This window comes from Pituophis catenifer, unplaced genomic scaffold (assembly GCF_029215685.1).
Source record: "Pituophis catenifer annectens isolate HBS135680 unplaced genomic scaffold, rPitCat1.0.hap2 SCAF_1, whole genome shotgun sequence".
Lineage (NCBI taxonomy): Eukaryota > Metazoa > Chordata > Lepidosauria > Squamata > Colubridae > Pituophis > Pituophis catenifer.
Window position 1 is genome coordinate 72,753,882 of NW_027256881.1, and position 24,511 is coordinate 72,778,392.

General features: G+C 39.8%; 1 protein-coding gene across 1 annotated transcript in view; it reads left to right on the forward strand.

Moving 5' to 3' along the window:
- The first annotated feature begins 3,218 nt into the window (after window positions 1–3,218).
- Window positions 3,219–24,511, forward strand: part of THBS2 (thrombospondin 2) — a 43,808-nt gene continuing 22,515 nt past the window's right edge. The window contains exons 1-10 of the mRNA XM_070951193.1: window positions 3,219–3,611; window positions 7,636–7,720; window positions 14,042–14,238; window positions 15,966–16,109; window positions 18,208–18,304; window positions 19,759–19,929; window positions 20,678–20,854; window positions 21,850–22,023; window positions 23,231–23,358; window positions 23,486–23,638. Of these exons, the coding sequence (XP_070807294.1) occupies window positions 3,234–3,611; window positions 7,636–7,720; window positions 14,042–14,238; window positions 15,966–16,109; window positions 18,208–18,304; window positions 19,759–19,929; window positions 20,678–20,854; window positions 21,850–22,023; window positions 23,231–23,358; window positions 23,486–23,638 (1,704 nt within the window). The 5' untranslated portion in view covers window positions 3,219–3,233. The remainder of the gene's footprint in view (window positions 3,612–7,635; window positions 7,721–14,041; window positions 14,239–15,965; window positions 16,110–18,207; window positions 18,305–19,758; window positions 19,930–20,677; window positions 20,855–21,849; window positions 22,024–23,230; window positions 23,359–23,485; window positions 23,639–24,511) is intronic.

Here is a 24,511-nt window from a genome sequence, read left to right on the forward strand (position 1 = left end):
TTATAATTTGATTCTCTCTGAGAATTAAGACTCAGTCAATTGCTTTAAAAAAGCAGCTCTAAATCTACCGAGGTTACTAGGCTTTGCTTATGTGCTGCTCTTCTTTGAGAAGCCCCCAGGGGTGTCCTTGGCTTCAACAGATGCTTCAGTGTTGCATCTTTCCTGGCAGGCCAGTAGATTTGGCTTGCATTTTTGTTTGGTTTCAACAAGCACAACTCTTTCATACATTTTAGCAAGAGACAGTAGCAGCTAGACAAAATCATTGCAGGCCAAAGAGCAGCAATTATTCATACTAAGTATGTAAGCATTCAAAACAACAATGTCATGCATGTTTTGATGTTACCACGCCGATGGTAGAAATGATACCATCAGCGGTGAAATTCAGCCGGATCTACCCAGATCACATGATCTGGAAGGCTCCGCCCACCCGCCTGGACGTCATCACGTTCCGTTTTTGACCCTCTGCACATGCGCAGAAGGCTCTGCCATTGCATGGAGGAGGTGCGCGCAGGCTCACATTTGTGATCTGGTAGCGAAGGTAAGTGAATTTCACCCCTGGATATCATGATGATATCATGACATGAGTGTGATATTTAAGTCACTCCATTCACATGAGAACATCATGAAGTATGAGTGTCATTTCCATGGAAATATCCTGGAGGTAAATTCTACCTGAAACAATGCAAAGTTACTTTTTCACATGCTGGGACAATGTCTTAAACCATATGTTGACCTATCTACCTCTGGACTATTCAGTAGACCAACTATAGTTTAGCACAGCGGTCACCAACTGGTGGTCCGTGGACCACCGGTGGTCCGTGAGAAAATTTTGGTGGTCCGCAGAAAAGTTATTTGCATTTTTAATATTGCACTAAATCAGAGGTCCTCAAACTATGGTCCCTGGGACAGATATGTGCAATGAACATTTGTGTTCCTGCAGAGAGTCTCCCCCTTCGGGGTCCTTTTCTGCAGGGCAGAGGGGGTAGAAATTCTGACTTGTGGTCTGCTTCAGCCTCCTGGTGCAGGGCTTTGGGTGAAGGCTAGAGGGAAGTGCCACTGGTGGCGAAGAGCTGGAAGGCCTTGTTCCAGTGGGACTGCCTCATGGCAGTCATGACCATCTCAGCCTGCTGAGCCCCCAGGTGCTGATACCTGGCCTTGCACTCCTGTAGATCTTCCTTCTGCTTGGAAGGCCTATGCTTGTAGTCCCAAGTGAGGTGCTTCTGCTGAGCCTCCTTCTCAGTCAGATCCAATTTGAACTGAGCCAGCTGTTTTGCCAACTCTTTCTCATGGTGGCTGCTTAGCTCCAACAACTGCTTCCTGTTGGGGCCCTAAGGAGCCCGGGCAGGCAGGAGAGGAGGAGCTGGGAGGGGAGGGGCGAATAGAGACTGGCGAGGCGCCCCTCCATGTGAGTGATGTTGAGTTGACCACACCCTCCCAATGACATGACCACCTAGCCACACCCACCCAGCTGGTCATTAGGCAGATCATATTAGTGGTCTGCAGGATTTAAAATTATGAATTTAGTGGTCCCTGAGATCCAAAAGGTTGGTGACCCCTAATTTAGCATGTGTTTTTAAGTCTGGAGCTGGAGGTGCAGTATATTTGAGTATGAGACTAACTTAAATGATACCCACTGATTAATTCCCTAATTATTTATCCAATGTGGGCCATTGATAAGAGAAGTAGGATTGTATCAGAAAGTTTTAATGAATATTTGGTTTAGGTGGCTGAGGTTTAAAACAAAGAAAACTCTCAGCCTAAATTTCCCAGTCTGTAATGTTGAGATACATATGTCCTACCTTATAGGGCAGTGATGGCTAACCTTTTTGCCATCGCGTGCCAGGAGAGGGGGGGCGGGTGAGGGTATGTGTATGTGTGCGCAACCCCCTCCCCCCTCCCCCCCGCTCCTGGCACAGGATGGCCTGGTAGGCCCGTTTTTCTTTCTTACCTGGTTCCAGATCCTCTCTGTGTATCTGGGAACGGCGAAAACAGCCTTTCCCATTCCCTTGGAGGCCCTACGGTGGCTGAAAGGGCTCATTTCCCAACTCCCGGTGGGACAGGAAGTGACATTTTTTGCTGTCCCCAGCCTCCAGAATCTCTCTAGGAGTCTCTAGGAGCCTCTCTAGGAGTCTCTGGAGTCTGGGGACAGGAAAAAACATCACTTCCTGTCCCACCGGGAGTGGGGAAATGGGCCCTTTCAGCCTCCGTAGGGCCTCCAAGGGAGTGGAAAAGGCTATTTTCGCCGTTCCCAGATACACAGAGAGGATCTGGAGCCAGGTAAGAAAGAAAAATGGGCCTTCCCCACCTCCCCCAGGCCCTCCAGAGGCAGGAAACAGCCTGTTTCCCTACTTCTGGTGGGCCCAGAAGGCCCGAAAATCAGCTGTCCGGTGCGCGCATGCGCCCCAGAGCTGAGCTGGCATGCCCACTAATATGGCTCCGCGTGCCACCTGTGGCACGCGTGCCATAGGTTCGCCATCACAGTTATAGGGTTTTTTTTTTTTGTGAGAATGAGTGAGAAAATGGCTGCAATTTGCACTACAGGTAATCCTTGACTTGCAACCATTCCTTAACTTTGACCATTCAAAGTTACAACAGCACTGAGGTGACTCCTGACTATTTTTTGCACTTATAACCACTGTAGCATTCCCACAGTTGCATGATCAAAATTTGGATGCTTGACAATTGGTTCATATTTATGACAGTTGCAGTGTCTCGGGGTCATTTGATCATTTTTTGCGACCTTCTGACAAGCAAAATCAATGGGGAAGCCAGATTCGCTTAACAACTGTGTTACTGATTTAACAACTGCAGTGATTCACTGAACAACTGTGGCAAAAGGTCACAAAATGGGGGCAAAACTCACTTAACTCTCTTGCTCAGCAATGGAAAGGTTGTGGTCATAAGTCAAAGACTACCTGTATAATTTTTAAGAGCAATGATAACTGGTCATGCTAAAACTGTATCAGAGTGAAGGACATATTGGACAGATGATGGTCAATTACATTGGTCATTCCTTTGTTGTAACCATGTCACTGTTTGGCGATGGCTTTGCAGATGATGAGAGAGAAGATGGGACCTCTTTTGACTTACTGAAAATCAGCAACATAAACAGAAAGACAATCGGAGCAAAACTATTTCGGGGCAACATTTCTAATGTCCCAGCGTATCGCTTCATCCGGTTCGATCGAATCCCTCCGGTTAATTCAGAGAAATTAAGACAGATTATTAAACTGATGCAGCAAAATGAGGGCTTCATACTTACAGTCACCATGAGGCAGGATAGGAGTTCCAAAGGGACCATCCTTGCATTGGAAGGTCCTGGCATCTTTCAACGACAGTTTGAGATTGTTTCCAATGGTCAAGAAAATACACTTGAGCTTTCCTATTGGATTGATGGAGCCTGGAAACGGCATTCTTTGGAAGACGTGGAATTAGCTGATGTACAGTGGAAGAACATCACGGTCCAAGTCACAGGAGAAAACTACAGCATCTATGTTGGTTGCGACCTCGTTGACAGTTTGACTCTGGAAGAACCTTTCTATGAATACCTGAAAGCAGAGAAAAGTAACATGTATGTGGTCAGGGGAGCTACACGAGAGAGCCACTTTCGGGTAGGTATCCTACAAGACAGATGGTCTACGAAGTAAAGGGCTTGCAGGTGAAGGTTATTTATGTCAACTACTACTGAATTCATCAAGTCTTTCTCCCAGGGAAGGTGGCATAGAATGCTTTCTTGGAATCTGAAAAGTGTGGTAATTATGTTGGAGGTTGCAATTATTTAGATCTGCTCATGGTATGGTGGCCACTGAAAGCTGCAATCATCTCCTCTTCTTCCTCCTCCTCTTTTTCCTTCCTCCTCTTCCTCCTCTTCCTCTTCCTCCTCCTCCTCCTCCTTCCAGAGGCAAAGCACTTGATCTATGTGCAAGCTAAAAGTCACAGTGACTGTCTCAAGATTACTAGTGAGCTAGCACTTTGGGAAAGAAAGGCTAAAGGAGAAGGAGGAAGGATCATCTCTACTGGTCACTGCTTCAGTTCAGCATTCTCCAAACTAGTCTCCTGGACTAAACTTTCAGAATTCAAAGCTTGCATAACTGGAGAAAACCATTCCAACTGTGTTACATTTTCTGAATTAGCATATAAAATAGAAAATGACATATCCAGTATTTCTAAACTATACATTATCAGGTGAGCAAGGAAATAAGGTAAGAGTGACCAGTTTGGCCAATAATTTCCTGGTCTGTATGATATCTTCTTCCAATCCTCCATGTCTGATCTTTTGAAGCACCATCAGGTGTAAGTTCACCATTTCCAGGCAGTCCTCACCTACCACATTTGGAATCAGCAACTCTGTTGCTAAGTAAAACAAAAACAAAAACGTGACTATGCCTGAATGTCATTTACATTTCCATACTTAAATAAATCAGGGTGGTCATTAAACAAGACATTATATAACCATGACTTGCCATTTAGTAGAGTACACATTTTAGTTGTGTTCTCTACTAATTCTACTTGTTGGAACTGGTTGTGAAGCTTGCAAATGTCAATCATTTGGCTGTGGGATGCTGTAATGAACTATGTGCAGATTTTTTGGCAAAGCTATTTTTTTTCAACCATCACAAGTTCAAATGGTTGCTAAACAAGTCAGTTGATCAGCAAGACCTACATGTTCAGAAAGCTGTAGAGTTGTCTTTCTTTCTCTGTACTAGGATCAGAGAAGTAATGGCTGTCCAAATATAACTAGACTTCCATTCTTATGCTCTTATGCGGATTCATGCTAAGAGGGCTTAATATACTCTCATCTCAAGGGTCTTAAATTCCTTAATTAAGCTTAAATTAGACAGTTTCTCCAGCACTAAGAACTTAATAATGAGCTCCATTTTCTACAAGCTTACACTTTAACTGCACAATATTTTGAAATATTCCTCATGTAATTAACTAAAATGTCAACCAGATGAATTTCTGAAAATCCATTAAGGTGTGTAGAATGTCTTTAGGGAACATAAAATAACTATTTAAAAATCATTGAGGGTTGCTGATCACATGTTGCATGGACATCTGGAAGGGGAAAAAGGCAATTTTAGAATTTGGATGCTTAAGTAGGAGCTATTGAAACAATACCTTGCAAGGATTGCTTTGTTTCTTTGAATTGTGGCATCATCTTAAGGAAGCACTTAGACAGAGTCGTCTTATTGGGTGGCATATAAATTTAATCAATCAATAAATAAAATAAGGGCTGTTCAACTAGGGATTCTCTTTTGCAAAACATGAGTCCAGGATACCATCTGTAACTTACCTATTTCTGACTTAATACCTTTGCTTATCAAGAACTTGGGGCAATATAAACAAAGAAATTATGTCATACATACAGTGATGTAACAGCACATATCCATAGTCAAGACACTATTGTAAAACAAACAAACAAACACCCAAAAAAAAGAAGACAAAATTGGTTTTGTTGCCTGTGCCAAAAAGAGCAGTTAAAGCAGGGGTGAAATCCAGCAGGTTCTGACAGGTTCTGGAGAACTGGTAGGAGAAATTTTGAGCAGTTCGGAGAACCAGCAAATACCACCTCTGGCTGGCCCCAGAGTGGGGTGGGAAAGGAGATTTTGCAATATCCTTTCTCCAGGAATGGGAGGGAATGGGGATTTTGCAGTATCCTTCCCCTGCCACGCCCACCAAGCCACACCTACCAAGCCAAACCCACAGAACCAGTAGTAAAAAAAATTGGATTTCACCACTGAGTTAAAGGATGTAGTAGGCATTTTTGTGGAGGCAGAGGCTGCTCCAGATTGAGAGGTTTCAATCTACTGAAAAATTGAAATCTTATTCTGTCTTTCAATCCATGATATTTCTTTGGCCCAGCATTTATTTGTAACTAATTGAGCATACTAGTTTGATTCCAGGAGTCTGGTGGTGTAGTGGACTAAACTACTGTTAAATTAGTATTTAGCTGCCAGCTGCCTGCAATTAACTGCGAGTTCAATTCTCACCAGGCTCAAGGTTGACTCAGACTTCCATCCTTCCGAGGTAGGTAAAATGAGGACCTGGTTTGTGGGGGCAATAAGCTGACTGTATAAAATAGAACACCGCTTAGGGGGGGCCAAAAGCCCTACTAAGCAGGTATATACAAAAGTATGAAGGCTATTGCTTAAAAGCATTGTAAGCCGCCCTGAGTCTCCGGAGAAGGGTGGCATATAAATCAAACTAATAAATAAATAAATAAATAAATAAATTTTAAATAAAAAACAGTCAGTTGGACTCTAAAAGCTGGGGGGGGGGAGTAGAAATATTTATTTAATAAATTTATAGGTCATCCTTCTCATACACATGACTCTGGGCTGTTAATAACAGTCCAGTGGGTCACATTTTTCAGAAGCAAGTCCCAATGAGTTGAATAGAATGCAAAAAAGTTTACCTAAAGGATTGTAATCTTAGTCATTCATAGCATTTCTTTACTGTGGGAATTGGTCTGTAGAGTATCTCTCCCTGGGGTGTGCTAATTGACGGATTAGCAACAATGGATGGATACAGATGCTAACAGCTGTATTTTTTTTCTCACAACAACAGTAGATCTATCCAAACTTTTGAAAGATGTTGAATTACACATTCATTCCACGTTAGTCACACTGAAGAGGAGACATGTATATCTCTTTTTTTCTTCAGTCTGCATCTGAAAGGAGAAAAACGAAAATTAGAAATTGCTTTCCTACTCTCTAGAACATGAGTGATGAATCTGTAGCCTTCCAGGTGTCCTCAGATTTAAATTTTTATTACTCAGACCACTGGTTGGTCTGTAGATACCTTATTGCACTACTGAAGGGTGTAGATCAGACTGAATTTTCCATTTCTATTTTTTTCTGCTCTTTTCTTAGTTCTACAAACTAATGGAAAAGTAGTTAACCTACTTAGATCTCAACTATTCACCAGGAATAGAATGTAATTGGGTAAACACACATTACTAATTTACAACTTAGATTGCAAATCCATCTAGAAAAAGGAATGACTAAAACCATCAAAGATTACTTCTTACTAACCTCTTTCTAAGGAATTCTGGAAACTATAATTTCATGAGGTTGGTAAAGGCTGTTAACAGATTGTTATTATAAAATATTCTTCATTATCCCAGGATTTGGGTGTTAGAAGCCAATATATGAGCCAACTACTATATTATGAACATTGTCATATTACTCTCTAGTATAGAGTTATTGTACTTTTTATCATCTTTTCTCCATGGCATTCCATCATCTTATCATGATTTGTTTGTGATCCAGTGATATAGATTACGCTGAGAAATAATCATTTGACCAAGATCATCTGATGAAGTCCATGTTAAGAAAGTCTTTAAATTATAGTCTTCTAATTGTTTGTTTCTCCTTTATTATTGTGTTTATGTATCATCACATTGAATATCAGAACATTTGAAAATGTGTTATAAAAACAGCTGGTGGAATATTAATTCTGTGCCAAAGAAATGCCTCTTGACACATGAGGCAATGTATTTAAGAAACATTTTTGTCATAATAAAGGTTGCATTTGTTAATCTATTCATTGTTAAATTCAGTTAAAAAAACAAGCAACAAGAAGATATCCCTAAAATATATGAGAAAAATGACAAATACTTCTCTCTGTTTTCAGGGTCTCCTACAAAATCTTTATCTGGTTTTTGGAACTACAGTAGAAGATATTTTGCACAATAGAGGATGCCAGAGAAGTCAATCAGGTAAGAAGAAGATGTGGCATTGTTAATTCAGAATTTATGCACATTTTCCTTCTCTGTTAGGCTGAATTCAAAAGGGAATGTAATGGGGGGTAAAGGGGGGAAAGAAAAGAATGGAAGTGTGAATGAATAGAATGAAAAGTTTAGTATAATTGATAATAAAATTAAGCATTTATTATTATTCATTAATTAATTTATTAATTCAATTTATATGCCACCTTTCTCCGGAGACTCAGGAGCTGTTCTGTTTGCTGTACTTCTCACTACAAACATGGGCTTTTACATTTATTTATTATCTTAACTTTATTATTTTTTATAATTAACTCAAGACAATGAACATACCTGTTGCACCTTCCTCCTTCTATATTCCCCACAACAAAAACCTGGCTGACTGGTCCAAAGTCTCCCAGTCAGATTTCACACCTATAAAGAGGGAGGGAGGGAGGGAGGGAGGGAGGAAGGAAGGAAGGAAGGAAGGAAGGAAGGACTTTAAAAACTTTTCAATGGTTTTATGTAAAACGAGAATTGCTTCCTTTCTTTTGTGTTATAATTATGTAAATTGTAAAGTGAAGCATCAAAAAATTTCAAATTTATACCTCCTAAGTATAATACCACATACCTCATGAAGAATAAACTGCAGGTTTTAGGAACCTTGGTTTCCAACTTAGTACTTCATTGATTGGTTTATTTTAGTCAATCCTATCTCCCAAATTTTATTTTTCCAAAGAAATAAGTGGGATTGGATAATTTATGCTTTTCTAAATATTGTTGGATTCCAATTCCTATCCACCAAAGCTAGCATGTCAAGAAATCGGGGACGAAAATACTTGAAAAGTCATAAGCTATTATCCCATTTATAATTTATTTATTTATTTATTTATTTTATTGAATTTCTATACCGCCCTACTCCCGAAGGACTCAGGGCGGTGCACAGCCATGAAATAAAACACATAAATATACAAAATTTAAAATCGAATAAAATGGATTAAATAAATTTGGCTGAATTAATACCCATAATTTAAAAATACCCATATTTTAAAATCCATTAAAATTTAGAATTTACACTTAAAAGGGAGAAGATTTAGGCGAGGCCAGCTTGATGAAATAAAAGCGTCTTCAACTCGCGGCGGAAGGTGCGCAGATCCGGAATCCTCCGTATCTCTGGGGGGAGCTCATTCCAGATCGTCGGTGCCCCCACAGAGAAGGCTCTCCCCCTAGGGGCCGACAGCCGACATTGTTTGGCCGACGGCACCTGGAGGAGTCCCTCTCTGTGGGAGCGTACTGGTCGGTGGGAGGCTGATGATGGTAGTAGGCGGTCCCGTAAGTAACCAGGTCCCAAGCCATGGAGCGCTTTAAAGGTGGTAACCAGAACCTTGAAGCGCACCCGGAAGACCACCGGGAGCCAGTGCAGCTCGCGCAGGAGAGGTGTTACATAGGAGCTCCATGTTGCTCCCATAACCACCCGCACAGCCGCACTCTGCGCCAGTTGGAGCCTCCAGGTGCACCTCAAGGGGAGCCCCATGTAGAGAGCATTACAATAGTCCAGACGAGAGGTGACGAGGGCATGAGTGACTGTGCGTAACGAGTCCCGATCTAGAAAGGGACGCAACTGGCGAATCAGGCGAACCTGATGAAAAATCCTCCCGGTCACGGCCGTCAAGTGCTCTTCTAAAGACAGCCGTGAGTCCAGGAAGACGCCCAAGTTACGAGCCCTTTCCGTGGGGGCCAATGATTCGCCCCCAATAGCCAGCGATGGCACCAGCTGACTATATCGGGACGTCGGAAACCACAGCCACTCGGTCTTGGATGGGTTGAGCCTGAGCCCGTTTCTCCCCATCCAGATCCATACGGCCTCCAGGCACTGGGACATCACTTCAAGGGCATCGTTGGGGTGGTCCGGGGTGGAGATGTACAGCTGGGTGTCATCAGCGTACAGATGGTAGTTCACCCCGAAACCACGGATGATCTCGCCCAGCGGCTTTACATAAATGTTGAACAGAAGGGGCGAGAGAACCGATCCCTGCGGCACCCCACATATAAGGGGCCTCGGGGTCGATCTCTGCCCCCCTGTCAACACAGACTGCGACCGGTCAGAGAGAAAGGAGGAGAACCACCGTAAAACGGTACCTCCCACCCCCAACCCTTCCAGCCGGTGCAGCATGATACCATGGTCGATGGTATCAAAAGCCGCTGAGAGATCTAACAGGACCAGGACAGAGGAACAACCCCTGTCCCGAGCCCTCCAGAGATCATCAACCAACGCGACCAATGCCGTTTCCGTGCTGTACCCAGGCCTGAAGCCCGACTGGAACGGATCTAGATACGACGCTTCATCCAGGTACTGGGGTAGCTGTCGCGCAACCACACTCTCAACAACCTAATAAAAGTGACAAGACAATTGCCTGAGTATTAAAATGTACTTTAAAATCAGTGTACATCCACTCACAAGGCAATGAATTGGCATGAGATCTAGGGTGCATCTGATATCTTTAAAAGTGTAGATTTTGCGTTAAGTATCATTAAAACAAAATTGAATAGATATGATATTTCACAAAGATGTCATTTATTCGGGATATATTTTTGCATTAAGAGCCAAAGACAAAGAAGGATGAAATAGCCTTATCTAAGTACATATAGAAATCTTATTAAATGGACCATTTAGTATTATCTTATGCAAATGATCAGAAGGAGGCTCCAATATTTATTTATTTTTTTTGCTGGGTGTCAATGATTGCAATCTTAATATTTTGGTCAAAACCCAGTTGAGGTTATAATCTCACTTTAATTATCTTGCATGTGAGCAGCCTATTATACTTTTGTGTCCACGTGGTAGGAAGACATCATTTTATTCCATCAAGTTGACACTTAAGCATATTCCACTTCATGATCAATTTTCCATTGTGCAGTGTTGCATTTTTAGGGTTTCTACTCTGAAGCCTTAAAATAGCCAAGTAATTCAAATTTCTCAGTGCTGGAAAGAATTAATTATAGACTTTGGAAAAGCATTTAGTTAGCTGTTGACACCACAATTAAATTGATTAGTATCATTAGCAGTAAGCTTTCCTCCTGCCAAACAGTCTTTCTTTGATGAAAGTTGTATTTTGGATTATTCCCACATCAAATATTCACTTTCCTCCTATTTAGCCACATTGACACTGTGCTATTATTATATTTCCACCTACTGATTTTCACTAGTATAACTAAGCATAACATGGTGATGTCAGTCTGTTGCCCTTTCTCTACAGTCACTAGTAATGCAATTGAAGAAATACTAGGGGGTTTCTGAACATTTTAAATAGCAATTTCTAGAAGGCAATAGCAATAACTTTTGTTATTGCCTTGGCTCTTTTGCACTTTGCTTATGAAAGATACCATTAGACGTCTGGACATGGAACATGGCTTAAAGGTTTATGAAATAAAAATAATTAATTCTGAAACAAGAATTCTAGGAATTCTGCTTTAATTTCTCTTTATTGGTAGGTAATGCTAAAATGGAATGGAATATTTATTTATTTATTTATTTATTTATTTATTTATTTATTTATTTATTGCGATTTATATGCCGCCTTTCTCCCTAGGGACTCAAGGCGGCTTACAAAATGACAACTTCAATACAAATCACAATACAATACCAAATTAAAATCAGTAACCCAATTAAAAAACGATTTAAAATTATACCAGTGTACCCCCACACGGATCAGTTTAATTGGTGGAAGAGCCACGTCTTCAGCTCACGACGGAAAGAAAGAAGGTCGGGGGCTGTCCTGAGCTCAGTGGGCAATCCATTCCAGAGGGTTGGGGCTCCCACAGAGAACGCCCTCCCCCTGGGGGTCGTCAGCCGACATTGTTTGGCCGACGGCACCCTGAGGAGGCTGACTCTGTGAGAGCGCACAGGACGATGGGAGAATGGCTGGAGATGGTCCTGCAAGTACCCTGGGCCTAAGCCATGAAGGGCTTTATAGGGGAGCACCAGCACCTTGAAACGTATCCGGAGTGCCACCGGTAGCCAGTGCAGCTCACGCAGGAGAGGTGTTACACGGGAGTATCTAGACGCCATGTTCCATGAGTGTTAAATTTTTCAGACCATTCCCAAATGGGCTTCCAAATTTGCTTCACAGGAAGTGATTGTGCAGAGTACAGATTTTTTTTTAGAAGGAGATACAATGGCAAAGAAACAGTTTTCAGCTAAATGTTTGAAGAAAAATTCTGTGGGGAGAGAGGATCATCTGAAGGATGGATTGCACAGTGGATTGTTCTTTACTAGGTTTGATCAATTCAAGGAAGACATGGGGATCAACGTCTATTAGCCTTGATGGCAAGGTGGCTACCTCTGAAGGCGATCTGCTGAGTGGGCTTTCTTATGCCATTGGTTGACCACTGTGAGAATAGGTAGCTGGACAAAATGGGCCAGGTCACTGCTTATGTTTTTATGCTAAGAACCTGGTATGGGCCATACTAAAGATAGGAATACTGTGGTTGCAACTATCTGCATGGAGCAGGAGATTGGCTAGGTGACCAAAAATGCTGTTCAAATTCTCAAATTCTTGAAGCTTAGTCATATTGAGAGCAAGTCTCTTCCCTTGTAGTTCTCAAACTTATGCCAAGAATCTGGAGTTTAGGACTTGTGTCTCTGAATTTATCTTTTTTTTAAAAAAAAAAAAACTGCATTTGTTCTTTCAGCAAAAATGCTGCCAAGAAGCATTGTACCAGCATTAGGCATGCTCTGACAGAAATGTGCAGTTTTCTGCCAACTCAGTTTAGAAAGACTGTTGTCTATCCAAAGGGAGTGAAACATACATTGAAATAGTAACACTTAGGGAAACTTCATTTCTTCAATTTTGTGGAGTGGAAAATAGGGTTTATAGGATAAAAGAAGAGCGGAAAATCCATACAATGCAATCCTAGACCTGTTCTGTCAAGATTACCCCTTCCTTTTGTTAGTGGGGTTTTCAGTACGCTTAACACTCCCTGCCCTTAATCTTATTTTTTGTGCCTCGAAAGAGCCAAAGAAGGCAAAGATCACTTAGGGCAAAATGTGGGAACAGATTTCTTTTCTCATGATGGAGGGTACTCTTTCAAGGCCTTGAAATATGTTTCAGAAGGCTCTTCATCCTGTCAAATGGATTGATCAAATCAATCCATTTGATTTTCAGAGTGCCTAGTAAACTGCAGGAAGAGAATGGGCAGTCCCATTCTCCATCCCATTTATCTTCCATTCTCTTAGCTGGACCAACTAATTGTGGTGCATGTAATGCCATCACAGCACTATCCCAGAAGAAAAGCAACGCCAAGAGTGAATGAAGGTCCTGATTTCCATATAACCCTGTCCTCCTTTTGAAACAGCAGAATTATTATTAGGGCTGTGCAGTGCTTTGCATTTGATTATTGAATACAGCTTTGGGCTATGGAGAGTTTGCTCTTCTCCATAGCCCAAAGCTGTATTTGATGTTCCTGGCTGGAACATCAAAAGATTTTGAAATCCAATCCGAAATGATTGCACTTCCATGGTAATTATGTTAAGTTCAAAATCGGGGCCAACTTTCTATATTACATTCATCTCATTGGTGGTATCATAATTTCTCTATCCCATTTCCAAGACAAGATGATGCCTTTGACCACATCCTGTGGACACCTGACTCCTGTCTTTTCACTACAAAAGAGGGTACAATTGACTAATGCAGAATTATTTTTCTAAAGCTGCATGCCTGCTACTCACCTTTGTTCAGTGATGCTAAGAAGTGTCTCCAATAATTAACACATTTCTAAGTTTGTTCAAGCAAGTTGTTTGGACTTTTAAAAGTCCTTAAAAAGGATGGTTACAGTATCTTTAATGTCTGTGCCTTAGCATTCCTCCTGTGCAGTCATTTCTGAAGGAAAATGATTAAGACTCAAACATTTATTTTAACTACATTACTTTTTTGCTCCATTTTTAAAGTAAAATTCTGCCAGGATCCAGAATGTTGAAAAGACTCCAGGAGTTATTTCAGAAGGGCAATGTTGTATATGATGCATGCTATGATTGTAACTGAATTGCATGAGTTTAACAGCTTTCCATGGCATTTCTAAAGAATTTTTCCATTACCTTCTGAGATAGGAGAGGATACTTCTTTAGATTTGGGATTTAAGCTGTGGAAAGCAATCATTGAAAAGAGCTGGTATCCAACCTCTTTTCTCCCCTTGATATAATTTGAATTGAACCTGTTCCGGAAGAGATCCTTTTGAAATCATTCTAATCCATCAATGTATAATTTTAATCAAAGGTTTAATCCAAGTGGAACATGGTTTGCTGTGTGTGCATTCTCATTTTGTTTTTTGTCTATGCAGCTGAAGTGAACACTATTAATGAGAACACCGAGATCTTGCATCTCAGTCCTTCAATCATGACAGAGTATGTTGGAGAAAACACAGAGAAGAAAGCAGAATTCTGTGATCGCTCTTGTGAAGAGCTTGGGTCTATGTTTGCTGAACTCCATGGACTACGAGTTGTTATCAACAGCTTGTCTGACAAATTGAAAAGTGTGGTAGGTAACTCCAGTCATTTCCTGTTCTAAGTGGTTTCCAGCCTTGGGTTCCCAGGATATATAGTTGGATTACATTGGCCATTGTTTCCAGCAATGGGTGATGCAAATTCTAGTCTACCTTCTGACTAAAAACTTTCAGTAATTATGATGGTTCTGCCTGTCTCTCTTTCTGTCTCATACACATGCACTTATTTATTTAAAACACTGATAAGGATCACTGGGAATATCCTGAGCTTTGTGCTTGATATTCAAGTAGCATTCATGATTAGAATTCCAAAGTACAGTTTCTTTCCTATCCTTAAGCCAGAATTCATAATGCCTAAAAAGTCACTCTTTGCTGATTCTAAGCTGTAGACTATGTAACATATTGTATAATGAATGCATTGTGCTTTTCATTGTAGGCTGGTTCCAGACTTGGTCATACTTGAATTCAATTCACTGAAATCAACAGAATAGCTTATTCCACAATTTTCTATGAGCTTAGCATCATGTAGGTTAAGTAGCCAAAATACCCAGACTGAAGTACCCTTTTTTTCCCTTGTCTTTCATTCAATCGTGTCCAAATCTAGGAAGCTGTGTTGCCTAATCTCTGCAGTTCCCTTGGCAAGATTTTCCAGAAGTGGAAAATCTTCTGGTTTTGGTTTGCCATTGCTTAATCCTTAGGGCTGAGAGAAAGTGATTGACCTAAGGTCACCTAGCTGGCTTTATACCCGAGGCAGGACTAGAACTCACAGACTTTCCGTTTCTAGCCTGATGCCTTAACCACTACACCAAATTGGCTCTCAAGTTAACATTAGGGTGGCTGAATTGGATGTGGGTTTGTATGTGACTGTAATGGGGTTAGGGGGTAGGGAAGAAAGATGAGTGGAAGAGGGATTCTCATTGGACTTGTAATATTGAAATGACTTGGAATTATTATTTTTTTCTTGTTTTTGCTTGGTCCTGTTGGAATTTGGTGAAAGGCAGTTTAGTTCCTCTCTGCCTTGATTCTTATCTGTTCTTTTTTTTTTTTTTTTGGCTCTTCTGCTGGCCTATTTCTCTATTCATTTGGCATATACTTTGGAAACAGTTGATAGGAAGGTATTTCAGCTGGCAAATGTATGCCAGTTCCAAAATGCTTCAATCTTTTTTGTTAAGATTATAGCCAACTCTGAAGTATTAATCAAACCCACACATTTTTATTTGCTTGCTCATTGACTTATTTCTTCTTTTCCACCCATATCAGAAACTGGCTCTCCCTTATCATATTCCTCTAATAGTACCTCTTTGAAGTAGATGGGGTTGAGAGAAAATGACTCAGTTCATCTGGTTGGTTTCTGTGGCTGAAAGTGGACTTCTATTTGAACCTCCCTAGTCTTCTTCCAGGACCTGAAGTACAACACCACACTGACTCTCACCACACACTTGAAATAGATCTGAAGTGGTCTAATGTGTGTTAGATGAGTGGAATCCAATATTTAATAAAATTCTACTGGAGAATAGTTTTTCCACAGAAGTATTGCTATCTGCATAAGCTTGACAGACATGAATTGTAATATTAGTTGATATTTGTACCCCAAAAATATGGCAATTGAATTATTTTGCTTCCTTTTTGACTGACACATTAGCTGGGTACAAATAATGTCCTTTCTAAGTATTCTGCATTTCTAAACTAAGTGCAGGTCAAGTTTCACATTTATTTGTTCATGATGTATTCGCTTGTAATGGCTCATCCTTTTATTGTACAGACAGAGGAGAATAACAAAATTGTATCAGAGTTGCTTGGTCCCAACAAAACACTCAAGAACCAAACCGCTTGCTGGCAAGATGGCCGTGAATTCGCAAATAACTCACACTGGGTGGTGGACAGCTGTACAAAATGTAGCTGCCAGGTGAGCCTTTTAAGACTCTCTTTCTTCATACGATACACTGTTTCCTTATCTCAGTCATGATATGTTTTTAAAGTCTGCATTGATGTCCAGGATTAGTGAAAAAACAGCAATGGACAGTCTTAATAAACTTCCATTTTTTTTGCTTATAAGATTGGATTTTGGTCTAGACTGTTATTTCCATACACAGGCAAAGGAATGTAGAAGGAATGATAAAGAATTCAATTGATGTATTTTAAAAAAATAACAAAACAAACCATTCCAGTGTGCTATGTAGGATTTTGAGCAACAATTGTTAATAGGGTGAAGATAGTCTGTAATCCTAAATATACTAATTATACTCTAAATCCCATTACATAGAATGTAGCCAATTCCAAATTTGATATTTCGCTGATGGTGTGATAGATTGTTGTTTCAAACCTTAATCAAATGCTAAAGTACCATGAACAGGAATTTATTTTTGGGACTACCTCTCCCAATTATTCCTACCCATCTTATTAAATCAAGCAGAAGGGGCGTGTTATGGGACCCATAGAGAGCCTTTCCTGTTACTGCACTTACCATCATCCACCTGTAACTCAGGTTGGCCCCAACAATGTGTTCATGGGTTTAGAGGTTGGGTTGTCATTACTCATGAGATGGTTATGCAAATCATAGTTTGATTGTCTTTTTTAAACTGTGGCTGCTGGTTGTGTATTTTATTTTCATTGTTGGTTGTGTTTTTAATTTGTTAGTCACCCAGAGTCACTATGGTGAGATGATCAGTCATATAAATTGAATTCAGCAAACAAACAAGTAGGAATTTATCACAGGGAGTAAAATGTTTAATTATAAAATGGTGATGAGTTCATAATCCAGGCCATGTGAAATTCTTTGAAGAACAATTGCAATAGATCCCAGTCTTAGGCCACTGGAATTAAATAGCATCTTAATGTATGGTGAGATTAGCCAAACAGAGTTCTTAGTTGTTAGACTGTTTTCCTTTATATCATCCTTTATAGTAGGATGAAAACCTTCACAGTGAAGACTGTCTCCTAACTCCTTATAATCTTTTAGTAACACAGCTCTTCCTCCTTTCTGCAACACCCTCATGCTATAGAAATGATGAAATCTGGTATCAACAAATGCTTCTTTATACTTGGGCCAATTATCATTATTGATGAAACACTTCAGATTTTAGTTTGATCATGCCACCATACTACAGTAGTAGACGTAGAAAGAGATTCCATTGCTCAGAAGCTCCAAAGTGAGGATGAAATGAAACATTTTGTCTTCTTAGACTTCTAGTGGGCAGGCTGTGAGATTTTGTTTGCCATCTTCAGTGACCTAGTGTGCAATAGGGTCTTCACTTGTAGAACATCCACTATGGAAAATGGTACTTTGGGAGCTGATAGGAAGAAGAGTGTGTATATGTCAGGCCCACGCCCAGAGATGAGACAATGAGATCCAATCAAGTTTCACCCTTTATTTGCTTGCACCTAATGAACAGAATCTTGCCAAATTAAAGCTGTAACCTTATAGCCTACTATATGCATCCTGAGAGATTCTAGGGTATGGCTATCCTGAATCTCTTTCTCTGTTCCTCATCCAACATCCAACATGAGTGAGGAGATGTCAAAAAAGCAAGATGGTAGATGCAATTGTAGCCCTACCTCTTTTATACGTCTTATATGTTGATTAGTCATACATGAACAGAAGGTTTGCATCATGATGGCTGTATCTTGCCAACTTGGCTTTTTTTTTTTAACTCTTACCTTCACACCCCATGGATATTCTGGATATAGACTAAGCAACCAAGATTGTGACTGAGAAAATGAGTATAACAGAAGGACCAGGATGGAGATATTATCCATAACTCCTCTTGATCACCCATGAGTTCTGAATGATATCTCATTGGAAATATGTATGCTATTGCATAAAAATAGCAAGTTCTACTTTATATCATTTGGTATTTCTTTTTTATCAAAAAGAAAATCAGTTTATCCAATTCAGTTCCAGTAATTTGCACGTTTCTAATTTTTTAAAGAGATGTCTTTAGTTGACTTCATTTCTGTATTATAATCTGGTCCTGGGTTTTGTTTTTGTTTTTTTTTGCATGTAGAACTCTAAAACAGTGTGCAATAAAATCGCATGCCCGCCTGTGTATTGTGCCCGTCCAACTTTTATTGATGGCGAGTGCTGTCCTATCTGCTCTCACAGTAAGTATGCTACATTTTCCCAATTTGTATGGTGCAGCCTCCCATCACTGTATTTAAGATAAGCCAAAAACACCAATTCAGTAACCAAAGAAAAAAAATGTGGTCACACAGGGAAAGATTAGAAATGATTAACCCTGTGCTTTATTCAAATACTTTTTTCTAATAAAGTATAATAAAGTAATTTGGCTAAATAGGTAATGCGCTTTGTTCAGTCTTCCTTGATGTCATCTGAGTGAAATTAGCCAATCAGAGTTCTGCTGATTCTTCAAAGATACCACTAACAGGGACCAATTGAGCATTGAGTGTATTGCAAATGCTTGATAGGTTCTACAAACCTTTGGTATACTTTAATTTGCTTTTAAGATATCAGATCTGCAGGCCTTTGATTTGGTCCACGATTGCTCTGTTTAAGTTCTAAAGTTATCTTTGATATCCCATAGCAAATTCAAAGAAAGCTGAAGGGTGGGAAGGCTTTTATTATATTTGGTGCTTCGTTTGCCATTTTCCCTTGTCCTCAGAAGTATTGACTGTTTATCCTGGTTCACCTGCAGCAGATCCTGGTTATAAACAAATCAGTCAGTACAGCAAAATTCAAAAACCAGTTGTCAAAGTTGCAAGAGGGAAGTGTTACTTTTCTGCCTCTTTTACATCCTAAAAGGGATAGTTAACTATGCTGAATCACTGCTCTATATCTTGTCAGCAATACATGAGCCATTACTACTTTCTCCTCTCTGAGCTCTTCATATTACAAACATATTTTACTTTCACTGTGGAAAGGCTCTGAAGAAGCAGAATAACTGTGTGGCATCAAAAGGAAGTGCAACTAGGCTGCTCACTTCCAGGGAGACGATATATCAGTGCAAACTTTGCCCCTTGTATACTTGTGTGCAGTGCTATGGCCCACATGCAAAAGGTGGACGTTGTGGCATGACACCACAACATGTATTTTGTCATGGATTTTTAAAGGATTTTTTTTTTGCTCTTGGTTCAATTAAATCCTGCAGTTTGAAATGAGCATAGCCTTTTAAACAGGAACTTCATATAGGGATTTTCTACTTCGCTTTTTAGTAGGGGTGTTATTTATTTGAAAATTCCTCCACGTGAGATTCATAATCTCATTCAAAACCAAAACAAAGGGATGTTTTGGAAATTCTGATGTTTACAAAGGCCACTTAAAAAAAATAACATCAATCTCTATGAACCTAACACTAACTAGAGATGAGATAAACTAAACCATCCAACTTGCTGTACAATAATAACCATGTGTCATTGGGTTTTGAGCCACATACCATTTTGGAAAGTTAGCACTTTACAGAGCTTTGTTTGCATCTCCTGTCCTTCTGATTGTTTGGATCTTCCATCCTTCTGATTCTTAACCTATCTGTAAATTATGGCAGGCTAATATTTGTAAATAACCGGACCGTCTCAGAGTATTTGTGTCTCCTTATTTGCAGCTGACGATCAGGAGGAAGGCTGGTCTCCCTGGTCAGAGTGGACAGAATGCTCAGTCACATGTGGATCTGGAACCCAGCAGCGAGGAAGATCTTGTGATGTCACCAGCAATACTTGCCGAGGCCCATCCATTCAGACCAGGACCTGCTCTCTTGGCAAATGTGACAATCGCAGTGAGTGTTATAACACATTATTTTACTTTGCATCCAATAAAAGGACAATAAATCTGGGATTAATCTTAAAAGAAGGATAAAGATGAGGTACCATGAGATGAATCCCTTTTTAAGATATGATCTTTCCTAAACAGCTTTATAGTTATCTTATTTTTTGCAGTATTTTTAGGGGTACAATAGCTCAGTCAGTGCTTGTCAGCTGGAAAGTTTGGGTTCAAGACTTGACCTCCATTCAATGGGTGAACTCCCATTGCTTGCCCCACCTCCTGCCTACCTAGCAGTTCAAAAGCATGTAAATGCGAGTAGATAAATAGGTACCACTTCGGTGGGAAGGTAACAGCATATGCTGGCTACATGACCATGGAAATGTCTGCAGACAATGCTGGCTCCCTAAGAGCTAAGAAATGGAAGTGAGTACTGTCCCCTAGGGCTGGACATGACTGGACAGGGGAAACCTTTACCTTTACTTTTATTTTTCCCCAAGAGGGAATTGCTCAAGTAGCAATTGATTGGTGAAGATATTGCTCTGTCTGACCCAGATAGTATAGAGTTATGTGTGCAATTTGTTGATATGGCTGGAGCTCTGACTAAGAGGTAGCAGGAACCATCAGAGATATAATTATAATTATATCTTGAATTATAATCCAAGTGAGATTTTGTATACACCTAAAGATAAACTGGAATTTCCCTTAGATTCTTTGAGGCTGAAGATGCAAGTTCGTTATTATTTTTTCTTCCTCTTGATCAGTACGTCAAGATGGCGGTTGGAGTCACTGGTCTCCTTGGTCTTCCTGTTCTGTAACTTGTGGAGTAGGCAATATTACTCGCATACGACTCTGCAATTCCCCAATGCCACAGATGGGTGGGAAAAGCTGCAAAGGAGGTGGACGTGAAACTGAAGAATGCGAAAGGGAGCCATGTCCAAGTGAGTTTGTTGACTGGAATCTCTGTCTTGTAATAGCACCATATGCATATGCATGAAAAGCATGGACTGCAGAAAAGCCTTCCATGGGTATTATGAAAGAGTTCAAGTTGTATAGTAGAAAGCATCTTCTATGATAGAAGTTCATGTGATTTAGAGTGTGGATTTACCAGAGTCTCCAAATGCATAGAAGGCTTCCACAGATAAAACAGTCTTTTTTTTTTAAAGGTGGCCCATGGCATCAGAGCTAGTAAACTCATTCTTGTGCACCAGCCTTGCTTGTTTTAGATTCACATGGAAGTCTGAAAGAGAAAGAGTTGCATAGTGAATAGCAGAGAGATACTGGGTTTATGTGAGATGCTGAGCATATTTTTGCATCACTATTGAAGTGTGCATAGTAGTCCTAGTGTGCAGTGTTATAGAAACTTATCCCAGTAATAAAAATATCAACAACAATAACTAAGAATAAATTTTGAATACAACTCAGTGCCATCTAGTATGACTCATTTAATTTAATAGAAATTGTGCATTTTTTTCTTGATTACATTTATCTTCTGAAATACACTTAAACTGTAGGTGTTTTAACTACAGTTACATCGTTTGCAGAGACCTGTATCAAATGCAGCCCAGACTCACTTTATCCATTGGGATAGGTGAATTATGGTATAGTATTACCGTGTTTCCCTGAAAATAAGACCCTCTTTTATATTTTTTTTGAACCCTGAAATAAGCACTTGGCCTTATTACCATGAGCTCAAAAGTCCGATTGGGCTTAATATCAGAGGATGTCTTATTTTGGGGAAAGCAAGATAGTGAGTTCCTTTGAGTATGCAAATTGTGTTTTGGAATATTGACAAGATCCCCTGCTCCCAAAAAAGTAGCTTTATATTAATCACACTAATGAAACGACCAGTTAAAATAAACGTGGTTACTGCAATCACTCATCGATTGACTTTTTTGTACCTTATGCTAAAATATTGTTGTCTAACTTTTTCCAGTCAATGGTCGATGGGGTCCTTGGTCTCCATGGTCTGCATGCACAGTTTCCTGTGGTGGAGGCATTCGTGAGCGATCTCGTCTCTGCAATAGTCCAGAACCTCAGTATGGTGGAAAGCCATGCGCAGGCGATGTCATTCAACGTGATATGTGCAATAAACAGGATTGTCCAATAGGTGAATATGGAGTACACTGGAATGTCATATGAGTTCTAAATCAATATATTGTATCCAGTGGTGGAATTCAAGTAATTTAACAACCGGTTCTCTGCCCTAATGATTTCTTCCAACAACCAGTTTGCCAAACTGCTCAGAAAGTTAACAACTGGTTCTCCTGAAGTGGTGCGAACTGGCTGAATCCCACCACTAACTGTATCCATGTGAGATATGTAGGAGGAGCTGCAGCTCATTGATACCTTAGCTGATTTAAATGTAGAAGGCACCTGAATCTAAATGATTCCTTTTACATTGTATATGCTGTCTTTAGCATTGCTGCCCTGGGTCTTAGTAGAAAAAGAAAAACCGAGTAATAGATGAACTGTTCATACAGCTTTATTGAATTAACAAAGAAACATTTTCTCTGACAAGTAATTTTCCACATCAGTGGAAAATTATTTAAAAAATGAGAGTAAAATATTAACATGTTTAGCATATTTAAATTTTATCATATTGGCTGATGTTTGGCATATTTGTAGACCAAAGCAAATACATAATATCAATTTTTAAATGACTGATCAACATGTGTTTTTAAATAAGCAATAAAATCTTGAGAGTTATAATGACATTGATTCATTTGAATTTAGTAGGTATTTTGATTCTCTTTTAATGCAACCTACTATTTTGTAATTATTTATGAATCCTAAAGGGAAATAAAAGAAATGGCCAAACTGTTATTTTTTTCCCAATTTTTCTTTTGTCTCATCCAGGCAAATTTAGAAAAGAATCTAATCTAATTCAATTTCCAGATTCAAAATATTTCAACTTGGAACAGCTGTTCTGACTTTAGTGAAATGTTCCATGACTATCTTGACTACCCCAGAAATGTTCTAAGCTTGAATCAGCCTGTTTTCCAGCTTTAAAACATCTGTTCTGACTTCTATAATATTTGGATATATACTTAGTAATGTCTACACACTTCCCACAAGGTCAGATCAACCTTTTTCGTTGAACTCAAAACATTTAACATTTAAAACATTTTTCACACACTAATAGAAATCAATGCTGTGGTTAATATAGAAAGCAAAAGAGATTTAGAGGCTACTCTGAGGCTTTGAGGTTACATTAGGTATTGCAGAGAGGAGGGGAAGCTACTTCTTCAGAAGCGTTCGTTTTGAATTCCCTTTTACTTCTGTCATAGCAATGCTTTTTTATTGCTTTTTGGCAGATGGCTGTTTATCCAATCCTTGCTTTCCTGGAGCAGAATGCAACAGTTATCCTGATGGCTCATGGTCCTGTGGTGCATGTCCTGCTGGTTATCTGGGAAATGGAACATTCTGTGAGGACCTTGATGAGGTAGATGAGTTTCAGTGTGTGTGGATTACTTGGATTCCACCTAGGGAACACAGATTTTCATTATTATTTGAAGTGTCTGATCAAAAAACTCACCACTTCTTTTTGCACTTTTTCCCCCCTGGGGCAGTGTGCTGTAGTGCCAGATGTTTGCTTTAAGTTCAATCAGAACCATCGATGTGTAAACACCAATCCAGGATTCCACTGCTTACCATGCCCTCCCCGCTACAAAGGAACTCAGCCGTACGGGGTGGGCCTAGAGGTTGCCAGAACAGAAAAACAAGTAAGTGTCAGAAGATAAGGAAGATATATTCATTCTAGAAGTCTTGTTGTTATAGAAAAGAATTAAAAGAATGGCTGACCAATCTCTTCTTAAAATCCTCCAGTGATGGAGCATGGGGCACCCACAACTTCTGGAGGCAAGCTAGCTGTCCCACAGGTTAATTGTTCTTACTGACAGGAAATTTCTTCTTAATTTTAGGTTGGCTTTCTCTTTGATAAGCTTCCATTCGTTACTTCCTCTCCTGTCCTCTAGAGAATAAGTCAACCCTCTCTTCTTTGTGACAGCCCTTCAAATATTGGAAGGTTCCTATCATGTCACACAGACACACACACCAGTCCCTTTCTTTGTTCAATTAAATTTACCTAGTTCCCACAAGCATTCATACAGAAAGGATGGATTAAAATATTAGGTCATAGAAGTAGATTAAAGCAATGTTTTTCTACCTCAGCCACTTTTTAAAGAATTCTGAGAGTTGAAGCCATCACAATTTAAATTTGCTAAAGTTGAGAAATACTGGATTAAGGGAAACAGTTTCCATTGGGTCAGACTTGGTTTCTGGAGCCTGCACAAACAGATCCAAAAGTAGCAATATGCTAAATTGACTAAAGAAAAATGTAGAGGCTCTGGTTTCTCACCATTAGAGTATACATTATACATTTTGGTCAAGAACTATCCCATCTTCCAAGGTCCATTTTGTGAAGCTGTTTGACATAGCCAGATACTTTTCTGAAAGAACTCTCCATTTTCTAAAAAGCCATATTTTTCCCCCCAGATTTTTGTTACCTTGGATTTTATTCAGTCATTATCCATTTTCTGACTTATATAGTTTATGGATTCTAAATGTAAAACTAAAATTAAAAGTATGATATCAAA